Source organism: Alligator sinensis, unplaced genomic scaffold (assembly GCF_000455745.1).
Source record: "Alligator sinensis unplaced genomic scaffold, ASM45574v1 scaffold54_1, whole genome shotgun sequence".
Classification (NCBI taxonomy): Eukaryota; Metazoa; Chordata; order Crocodylia; family Alligatoridae; genus Alligator; species Alligator sinensis.
The window spans coordinates 609,770-621,346 of NW_005841962.1; the positions used below are offsets into that span (position 1 = coordinate 609,770).

Sequence of the window (11,577 nt, forward strand, 5' to 3'; positions counted from 1 at the left end):
CAGCCGCAAGTCAGATAACTTCAGAGGCACTCTGCAGCGTGCTCAAAGCTCTTCGACTTGGGCGGAAGTCGCTCGGAATTTTAAACGGCCAGCGAGCCAATTACTAGCTGCCACGTGTGAATAATTTAGCACTGGCCAATAGCGGGGCACAAATTTGCATCCGAATAGCGGGAACTCTCTGCACCGTGCATTTCTGTGCTGCAAAGAAGAAATGCATCCTGCAAAGGAAACTGCAAATTGGCGGGAACTCTCCTGCACGCAGGCTTTTAATTGCAGCAGAACACTCTACCGTGCAAAGGAGCTCTCATGTGGCCAGGAAATTCCATAGTGCTGAGGCACAAAAAATCACTGGGTCGTGACAATAGGTAAAAGGAAATGAGATTGGTCAAGCAAGACCTACCCACAACAAACCCATGCTAGCTATCCCTCAGGCTGTTGCCATCGGCCAATCTATTAAGAACGGCCTCTTTGATAATCTTTTCTAAGACCTTCCTTGGGGTAGAGGTCAGGCTGATGGGCCTCACGTTTGCTGGATCCACTTTCCTCCCTTTCTTCTATTAAGAACGGCCTCTTTGATAATCTTTTCTAAGACCTTCCTTGGGGTAGAGGTCAGGCTGATGGGCCTCACGTTTGCTGGATCCACTTTCCTCCCTTTCTTGAAGATAGGCACCACAGTGGCCTTCTTCCAATCTTCAGGTACTTTACCAGAGCACCAGGAGTTCTCGAAGATCCGTGCCAGGGGCTAAGCTATAATGCTTGCCAGCTCCTTGAGTACCCTGGGGTGTAAACTGTCAGGACTGGCTGACTTGAAGGTATCCCGCCTCTCAAGGTGTTCCTTCACAAGGTCATAATTGATGGAGGGTAAGGAATCTCCCTCACCCAGGCCTCCCAGTCCCATAATGGGCAGGGGCGTCCTGTGGGACTGGGGAAAGACCAACGCAAAGTATCCATTTAGCAAATTGGCTTTTTCCTGGGCATCGGTTATCAGTTGTCCCAAATGGTTTAGCAGGGATCCAACATTGCCCTTGCTTTTCCTCCGGCTCCCCACATATCTAAAAAAGGACTTTTTATTGTCCTTGATACTTGTAGCTAGTTGGAGTTTCGTCACAGCCTTGGCTTTCCTTGTTTGCTCCCTGCAGGTCCTTTTGTCCTGTATCTCTTTCAATGTCCAAACTATTTGCATTTCAATAGCTTCCCACTGTGCTATATGAGTATTCCATACTGGGGGCAGTGCCAGCCTCTTCCTGGTGGGAGGGCTGAGGTGGGCTAGACAGAGAATTTGGCGGCCGTGCTAACATCTTCCGGCCAAACATACTTAGTTGGCCAGGCCGGGAGCACTACACCTCTGCGGGCTGTGGGTTGGAGCAAGGTGGGTTCAACTGTGCAGGGTGGGCAGAGATGGCCCAGAAAGGAGGAGCGGGGTTTGGACAGGAGGGCTGGGAAGGGTGGCTACAGGGGGCTAAGGTGAATTTTGGGGTGGCTATATGCCCCCCAAGCGCTGCCCCTGTAAAAGATTATATTCAAGCTTGCTCCTATCAGATCTGTCAACAAATAACCAGTTTTTCCTACTATCATAACCTTTTGACACACAAACTACCTGTATGCCCTGTTACTTAAAATTCTTCACATTCTTTCTGCTATACCTCCTAAAGTGAAGACAATGTCTTCTGATTACAAAACTATTAACTTTGCTAACTCCTTCTGAACATTTTTCATATGGCAGGGAGCATTATCAGATAACAAACACAGCATTCTGCAATAAGAGCCTCTTGGAAGGAACCATGTGGATTCTGCACTATTGATTATCAACGTCATAGAAGAAAGCTTCTTAACAAATAGTTTTATGGGGAAAAAAGTTTACTTCTGGCTTTCTGAGGTATTTGATCTAAAGAACTATATGCCTAGAATGGCTGTGCAAAGTATCCCAAGAGTTCACAGCATGAGGTTACAAAAGCACTCATTACTGCTTTAAATTAGCAGGTACACCATGCTATAGCTTTTTGTTCTCAACCCTATGCTTAGCATCCAAGTTTCCCTCCCCCATCAGATGCTTTTTCAGATCACAGCTGCAGTGTACAGCCTATACACTGTGTGAACTCAAGGAAACATAATTAATTCTGAGACAAAAGAGGGTTGGATGACTTGATATGAATTTGTGAGCTCTGCAAGTGTCTTCAGGAAAAAGAGGAAAGAGGAAAAATATTGCCATGGTTTATAGGAACTCATTTCTATGTTGATAGTAACTTTCCATAATAGTTTTCAAGAATTCTAGAAATGCTGTCCTAGGTGTTCATTTCTAGCACTGTAAATCTAGGTTACAGGGGATGGCTGTTTTAGGCATAGAGTATTTCAATAAAGTGCCTTGGACAAGTGCAGTACTGGTAGATTATGAAATGAATGCAAACAGTAAACAACTTAACTGCAGGCTGCTGGGTAATTTGAAAAGGCTGCACTAAGTACAGATAAATTATTGGTATACATTCCAAAATGAAACAGTATGGTATATTTCTGGTGTTTTGACCCCCCACCCCAACCATGCAATTGAGAGTGATAGTGTCAGAATGTACATATACAGCACCCATTTACACACGTGTATGGAATACACATTATTTTTGTGAGTAAATTAAAATATTTGTGCACATAAATACAGTTTGCAAACGTTTCACATGAACATGCTGAAGCTAGGTTGAACTCTGTTAAAATGTTGATGCAACAAAAATTATAACAAGGATTGTATTGGGTATCGAGACAAATAATACCTGTTGACTATGTTAACCTGAACAAAAAAAACAGAAGAAACATTCAACAACTCATGAAATAATGGAACACCATAACACAGTAATAGATATTTTCAAGACCTTTTCACATTTATAATACTCTTCTCATCTCATGTTTCTATCAACATTTCTGTACAACTATATTATCCAGTATTCATACATGCACAAAAGAGCTGCTTTGATCAGCCTTCTAATATTTAAATGCTGTTGGAGAAAAGACTGCCTGTAGTATGTATATTTAAAAACTCTAAGCTACATAAGGTGAGTACACAGGTCTGGTGAAGTGGGTGTCAGTGAGGAAAATTTAAGGAAAAGGTCACAGAGGTTTACTGTTCATCTTGTTTAAGTCAAGAAAATCAGATCCTCCCTTTCTTTCAACTTACTCTGGCTACATGTGAGGAGAAATGTCTTGAAAGCAGTCAACCTTTGGGGACATAGCCCTGAACTCCATGGACCTCCAGAACCAGAAGTTGTTGGTACCACTTCCAGCTGTGGATAATGTAGCTGCCTTAGTGCAGAGCTGTGGGTGGAACCAAATTAGGCTGGGAGCAGCGCCACGTAAATGTGGCTATATTACTTCCTACTTTGGAGGAAGCCTAGAGCTATCTCCAAACTGGAAGCAGCATAGCTGTGTGCATCTGGCACCAGACAGTGTTGTTCTGTCTCTACTCAACAACATGCTGCCTAACCCCAATTGATGACCTATATTTCAAACTTGGGATAAAAGTAACATTTCAGGCTGTCCTTGGGGACACTGGGACATAGTATCAAAATTTAAGCTGTCCCAGAAAATTCCAATACTGTTAGGCACTTTCTTTGTTATATGTATAAATTAATCCTATTGATTGGAATCCAGCAACTCTCACTTGTGGTGCTGAATAAGAATTAGTACAGCCCTGTTGTTATAGCAGTTCCTCAGTGAAAGTGTGTGGGAGGAGGAAGGACCTAAAGGTCAAGGAATTAGAACTGGCTGAGTGTAGGTGGGTGTGCAGCAGTTCGATACGGGATTTTTTTTTTTTTTTACTTTGATAGCAGGCCAACCTTAGGGGAGCTAGTATTTATGGACTTCTGATGTGTAGGGGCTTAGAAACTGCATCTGTTGATATATTATGAAAGGAGTTGGTAACATCACTTATATATTTAAGACTGCCCACTCCTTCCTATTATAAGACATCTAGCAGTATGGGCTGAAATCTTACATTCTAGGTCCCTGTTTCAGGCTGATTTTTTTTTTTAATTTCAGTTTAAATGGTCAAATTATTATAAGAACAAGATTAAAGAAGAACGTATTGTTTGGTCCCTGGTAAAAAAATTTCCAACCATTAAACTACAATATTTGAGAGGGGGCAGGGCAAGGTTTGTTGAGCTAACCAGCAATATTTTTAGATAATTTCACAGGAAACTATAGTGTAACTCTCATAGTGCACTCATAATCATAGCTTCCACAGGTACATCAACTTCCACAGCCCTTCAGTACAGCAGTCAGAGAGGAGATGATGTTAGGTCATGGGAGATATGGACTGCGCTTTCTGGGCAGACTTTTAGACAGAAGGAGGCACAAGATACTCAAAACTAGCACTCCCATGAAGCAATGTGGCACTACAGGAAAATTCAGGTTAAAGATTCTGGTTGGCTCAGCAAACCAAAATTTGATTTGGTTCAAACCTGATTTCAGCATGGGCTTACATGCTTTCTAGAGTCAGGCTCTGAACAATCAAGTGAAATTCTCAGTTTAGAGCCTTGTATACAACTACAGACAGCCCTTGTAAGCCAGCATAGCTCATCTGAAGTAGATGGAAGTACCATGATTTACACCAGCTAAGGATCTGACCGTACATATCATGCTGTTTTCAGTTGTTATGGTGCGCCTGTCACTATAAAAGAAAAACATTATGTTTTTGAAAACCTTGCTGTGTTAATAGAGTTCACTTTCCAGTCACAATGTATTTTGCAAAGAGAGCTTAATAATTTATCAAGAAATTTGCAAAACAACATGACAGATTTTCTTTTTCCTTTGAAGGTGATGAATTTCATGTCTGAAAGGACTTTGTTGTGTTGCAAAGCATTGCAGTAGAAAGACACTTACTGTAAACTGTATTTGGCATCCACCCATGATGTAATCTAAGAAAGAATGCATCTTGTGGATCTGGAAAAAAGAAAGCAAAGGTACTCATTTGTATCACTAAAAAAATTCAGACCGCAACAGCTTGTTTAAAGAAAAATAAAGTGTGGGGGAGGGATGGAGATCTGAGATGGGGAGACAGACTATCATATAAGAAAGGAAGGAAGAGAAAGCATTGAAATTTATTTTTACACTACTTAAAGTATGTACCCACATCAAAGGCAACACAGAATATCAATCACCTCACAGAAGTCAAGAAGAATTTTGTGATTTCTTTGAGGAGAAGGAGCAGGCATTTTTTGTGTATTCAAAGGAAGAAACTTGGATGAATAAAGGGAGGGACACACAAAGACGTTCTTTCTGGGTGACTCTTATGAGTAGCATATTGCACTGCATATTTTATTGCATGCTGGTATTACCAGAAAACACCTGCCACTCTATGAGCCTGCAGTTTCCATTGTCTCTTTATTTCTCCTTGGCTCCCCAAAACCCTTGTTTTTTAAATGAATTCTTCACAAATTATTTTACAAAGATGTTGTTAAATGCACTGAAACATGCCCTAAAGTCTGCAACCTCTGATAATGAAACACGTCAAACTTCCTAGACAAAAACATTGACATTATAGATTTGTGGTTGAGAGTATAGCTCAGTAATGCAGGATACTTGGCGTGTCTACACGTGGCCATATGGTGCTGTTGTTACGGCGCCGTCATTCAGGACTTCCTTTTGGAAGTCCTGAATGACGGGCTCAGTAACACCCCGTATTGTGCCGTGCCGGCCATGCACAGTTATTTTTAGCTGTTATGTTGCTGTAGCAGCATTCTATAATGAGGGAACACATTGCTATGGTAATGTAGCACATTGCTACAGCGACATAGAGTCACGTGTAGATGTGCCCACCAAGTATTATCTGGTTGTCATAATCTATCCCCCAGACAGGCATGAGAAAATGAGAAAAATCAGGAGCACAGCTGGAAATTTTCTGATGGAACTCTTTCCATTGGAAAATACCTGTTGATATATTATGTAGAAACATGCTGATTTTGTGAAATCTTCCAATAAAAATCAGTCAGGCTTTGCAGACTGCTTTCCTGCTCATTGTGCATCTTCCCAGATTCCTGCCTAACAGAATTTAAGATTGTTAGGAATTTGGAAGAAGCCATCTTCTGCCAGGGTTTTAAAAGTTTCCATTTTCCACGCTGGGGAGAAGGGAACTTAGTGGCCAGGGAAGCTTTGGGGCTGGATATAGACAGTACACATTTACTGGCATAAGTGAAAATCCATCTGTATCCATCTGTACTAGAACAGAAGTTCAGTACTCATAGACCAGTTTAGAAATGGCAGAGCCTGGTCTAAGATTTGCCCCCCATCACAAAGGGTGAATGTGTCCTGTTCACTACTGATCTAAACTATGCTGCTTACAGAAAATCACATAGATTCCACCTTAGGCTTTTTGAATGTTTGTATCTAGCCTGGGTGTCCTGACCAGAAGACAGATTGGCAGAATCTGACCTGTTTGTGAAGGAACCTGGAACCAGGGCTGCTCAGTGTCCTCACTGCTTGGAGATGCTTAGTAATTTTGTTTGGCAAAGTCAAAACAAATGGTACTTTGATCATTTTTCAAAATGAAAGCTGGGAATTCCCATTCCATGGGAGATTTTGAATTTTATTCCTCTATGGATCTAAACTCTATTTTTTAATTTCATAATTTCCCTCAAAGTGGTTGGACCCTTCCTTTGAGGTCAAAAGTCAAATACACGTTATTTATAAAGCCACAATTGGCAGCACTACTCTATAAAGGGAATCTGTAAATAAGGCATTAGAGAATTCACTGTTTATTTTCTGTTATGATTTACATATCTCCTGTGCTTTATTTCCAGGTACAGATATAGTTTTACAGCTTCCAGCTGCAGAAACAGCCCAGTCTTCTAGGCTAGGGACAGAAGTTACACATAGATCAGCTTAAATGATCAGAAACTGGTCTAAACCTATAAAAGAACAGAAGTTCAGTGCACATAAGCCAGTTTCAAAATGGTTGAACCAGGTTTAAGATAAACCTGGTTGAATGTAGTATCAGACTTAACTGATGTGGGTCAAACCGGTTTATGAAACTTCTGTCCCAGACCCCTTCCTGGTTCAAGTTAAATCACAGTTCCCCAGCATCCCAGCATTTTGCAGCCCTGGGCTGGGATTGGCTGTCTGCTCCAAAGAGGAGGGCTGGCCCTGCCCCTCTGCTCCCAAGCTGGACCAGTGAGGGCTGGTTGACAAGGGGGGTTGGAGGGCAAGCCCAGCTGGGGATGCAGCCCAATCTGCGGGGGGGAGGGGGGGGATGCCTCCCCCCCACCCCCCCAGGCAAACCCCAGTTGGGGTTTGGGGTTAAACACCTCTTCCCCTGCTCAAACTTACTGCTGGCTGCAACTGTGGACTACAAATCCCAGATGCCCCTGGAAGCAGGAAGAGGAAGTGATGAGCAACCCTGTAGAATCCTACTACTGTAATTCTGGACTGCAAATCCCAGAGACCTTGGGGGCAGCAGGAGAAGGAAGTAAACACAAAGCCAGAGAGCCATACTGTAGTGGCCCCTGGTTTATGGCCTGAGCCACTGCAGGCATGTGGCTGCATTTCCTGAATCAAAGGTAAATGTCTGTTCACTTCTGTTTCAGTTTAACCTATGCAGCTTAGACTAACCTGCAAAGACTTAAATCAATTCAGCCTTAGGCTTTTTGACCGTCTGTACCTGGCCCTAGATTCAAGTTGGGCTATTTATTTCTCCTTCATCATTACCAGTAATAAATATTACATTCATATGCTAGTTACACCTGGTTAATGCCATATATTCAGATGAAATCCTCTGTAACTTCTGTGCATTACTGTGGGCTTCTGTGCACTTCCCCAGGGAGACCTGAAATTTGTAAGCAATTGTGCTGATGATGTGCAAGGAGATGAATTCAGATGACTTCCTCCAGCTGTGGTGACTTCACAGTGCTAACCGGAATGAAAAGCAGTGCAATTTATTTCTGTTACTCTAGTAGGGGAATTTCACTCTGACTACATACTAAGATCATTTCTGTTGAGCAAGAAGATGCCACAAGCAGAAGTGCACTTGAAGCAACTACTTTAAAGCATCTCTGACAAAGCCTTGATCCATTTTTACATAATGATGACATCCCCTAGGCAACTCATTTGTTGCTGTTTCCTTTAGTGGTAGCTTATTATGACAGGTTTTGCTCTATTTTTATAATATGATGATGCCTAAAAAAGAGACTTGTTAGAGCCAAAACAGTTTTCCTTTGTCCTTTCAGTGTTATCATTTTTAGTATCACAGTTTGACTTCTTTCTATTTTTTGACATCTCCATTTCCAATAACTCTTTAAATATACATTATTAAAAACTGGGAATAGGATCAGACAACAAGTATTCTTTCAAATATAAGTACCTTGCATTGGTTAAGAATGACAATGCCTGAATTCTTGTAATTCTTCTTCTTTGCTTTATACTTGGGATTTATGCACTCCCACTGTACCTGTGAAAATAGCAGTCACTGCATGAAAAAATTCATGTACAAAATGTATAATTAATTATGATTACCCAATATGCTATCTACAGTTGACTAAGTCCCAAGCTGGGGGTAGTAGTAGATATACTGGAGGGCAGGACTAGGATTCACAGACACCTTGACTAATTGGAGGATTGGACTAAAAGAAATCTCATGAGGTTCAATAAGGAGAAGTGCAAAATCCTGTACTTAGGATGGAATAATCCCATGTACCAGTACAGGCTGGGGATGGACTGGCTAAGTAGAAGTTCTGCAGAAAAGAACCTGGGGGCTACAGTGGACAGTGAGCTGAACATGAGCTAACAATGTGCCCTTGTTGTGAAAAAGGCTAACAGCATACCGTGTTTTATTAGTAGGAACATTGCCAGCAAATCGAGAAAAGTGATTATTCTTCTCTATTCAGCCCTGGTGAAGCCACATCTAGGCTAGGGACAGACATTCAAAAAGCCTAAGCCTGCAATGATTCAACCTTTGCAGGTTATGTTAATCTGCAAAGCTTGAACCAATTTGGAGGTGGATAGACATTCCCTTTTCATTTTAGAAATGCAGGCACAAGCCTGCAGCAGCTCAGGTTAGAGGCTGGGGGCACTAGAGCAGCCCTGCCTTCCATTCCACAGTACTGAGCTGAGGTGGGGCATGGCCAGGCCCCGCAGGACGCTCTGATTAGCCCAGCAGGGAATTGATAACACTGTTTATTGCCCCTAACTCAGTATTTACCACCCTGTTAAGAAAACAACAGAGGGACATTACCAGCTACCTGTTCATTCTGCCTTTGCCACAGTATGGACCATAGCCAGCATGTGGTCTGCTAGCTAATACACAGATACCTCTCAGCAAGGCAGACGGGAGGGGGGAATTCCTGCTTAGCAGGGAGTGGGGCAGGGGAGAAGGAGAGCAGCCTGCAAGTCTCTGACAGAACTGCAGCCAGGGAGAAGGGGGGTGGGGGCCAGCACTGCTGTGGAGCACAGAGCCCCACCCAGCCCGTAGAGTATTCCAGGATACTGGGGGTGTCCGATTAACTTAAACCAGCAAGGGGTCTGGGACAGACATTGCATAATGGTTTGACACAAATCAGTTAAGTCTGATACTACATTCAACCAGGTTTATCTCAAACTCGTTACAGCCATTTTCAAAATGGTTAATGTGCACTGAACATCTGTTACAGGTTTAGCCAGTTTCTGCTCACTTAAACTGGTTTATTGTGTAATGTCTGTCCCTAGCCCTGGAGTACTGTGTCCAGTTTTGGGCCCCCTACCCTGAAAGGGTGTAGACAAATTGGAAAGAGATCAGCGGAGGGCTAGGGAGCTGGGGAACATGACTTCTGAGGAGAGGCTGAGGGAACTGGGCTTATTTAGTCTGGAGAAGAGAAAATGGAAGGGGATTTAATAGCAGCCTTCAACTACATGAAAGATGTTAAAAAAGAAGCTGGAGATAGACTGTTCTCAGTGATGGCAGTTGACAAAATAAAGATCAATGGTCTCAAGTTGCAGCAAGGGAAGTTTAGCTTAGATATTAGGGAAAACTCTCTCATTACGAGGGTAGTAAAACACTGGAACAGGTTACCCAGAGAGTGGTGCAATCTCCATCCTTGGAGGTTTTTAAGACCGGGCTAGACAAAGCTTTGGCTGGACTGATCTAGTTGGGGATGGTCTTGCTTCAAGCCATGGGTTGGACTAGACAACCTCCTGAGGTCCCTTTCAACTCTCATTTTCTATAATTCTATGATTGTATGAAGTCCCATGAAAGCATCCAAGGACATAAAGGGCTACATAGTAACCATACAGGAAATGATTTTAAACTAACTGAAGCCCAAATAGAAACACTCCAGAAAATACACACAAAGTACTCAGACAGATATCTACCTATCAAGACTTGTGGACACAAATGGAGATTTTACAAGTGCCAAGTTTAGAGACCAGGGGAAGCAAACTGATACCCTATATTAAATAAAGGACTCTCTATCTACATATTTACACTGGGGGTTTATTTCAAACAAAAGTAAACTCAGAACTTCTGATTGGAAAACTAAGTGCTTGTCTTAACTCGCTTTATTGTAAGACCTTTGTGATGGCAATATTATAGGCCATATGTGCTATACAAAAGTAAGCAGTTAAAAAAGTCAGGAAGAGGCATGTCAAGCAATGGAGTTAAATAACTACTGCTCTAATTATGAGTTCCAAATTTGAAAATTTGGTCCCAAAGCCTGTCCTAAATCAGAAAAAACAACTAAAGTTGAAACATAGTCCATGTGTCCCTGTAAAATGTTTTGGCTTTGACAAAACAGGATGTCTCAATGAAAAAAAAAAGCATTGAAAAAGTTAATATTTAGAAGTAGAGGTAATCAGAATTTGTTGACTACGTTATTTTTTTCACAGAAACACTGATTTACGAAAAACAAAACAGTTTGTGGAGCTGCATTACTTTAAACCCACATCTGTATCCATAAGTATTCATCTGCATTTATAGCATCCCATTGAAAATGCTCTGCTACATATACGCACTTAAGGCCTATGATTTGTGAATATCTGGTGGTCGCGCCAGAAGAGAAGGCAGACATCTTTAACAAATTCTTCACCTCCGTTTTCTTGGGCAGGGATCGGGACTCCCCCACCGTGATTCAAGACGGACTCGAGGGGAACGCCTCAAGACCTAAGGTTGAGGAGGACTGGGTTAGAGTGCTTCTGGAGGGACTGGACGTGTTCAAGTCAGCAGGTCCAGATGCTCTCCACCCCAGGGTGTTGAGGGAGCTAGCAGGGGGTATTGCAGGGCCCTTGGCACAGCTTTACGAGCGCTCGTGGTGCTTGGGCCAGGTGCCAGATGATTGGAAGATAGCCAATGTGGTCCCCATCTTTAAGAAAGGGAGGAGGGAGGACCCGGGCAACTATATGCCCGTCAGTCTTACCTCAATCCTGGGGAAACTCTTTGAGAAGATCATCAAGGAGCACATTTGTGATGGGCTGGCATCAGGGGTGATGCTGAGGGGCAACCAGCACGGTTTCATTAGGGGCAGGTCATGTCAGACCAACCTGATTGCCTTTTACGATCAGGTCACAAAAGCATTGGATGCAGGTGTCGCAGTGGATGTAGTCTTTCTGGACTTCAGCAAGGCCTTTGACACTGTC

The 11,577-nt window shown here is 42.6% G+C and overlaps 1 protein-coding gene across 4 annotated transcripts in view; it reads right to left on the reverse strand.

Moving 5' to 3' along the window:
- Positions 1-11,577, reverse strand: part of CPNE4 (copine 4) — a 350,544-nt gene that overhangs the window by 58,379 nt on the left and 280,588 nt on the right. For all 4 annotated transcript variants that reach the window (XM_006020621.3, XM_006020620.3, XM_006020622.3 and 1 more), the window contains exons 9-10: positions 8,336-8,422; positions 4,864-4,923 (exon numbers count right to left, since the gene is read on the reverse strand). In XM_006020621.3, coding sequence (XP_006020683.1) covers positions 4,864-4,923; positions 8,336-8,422 — 147 coding nt within the window. The remainder of the gene's footprint in view (positions 1-4,863; positions 4,924-8,335; positions 8,423-11,577) is intronic.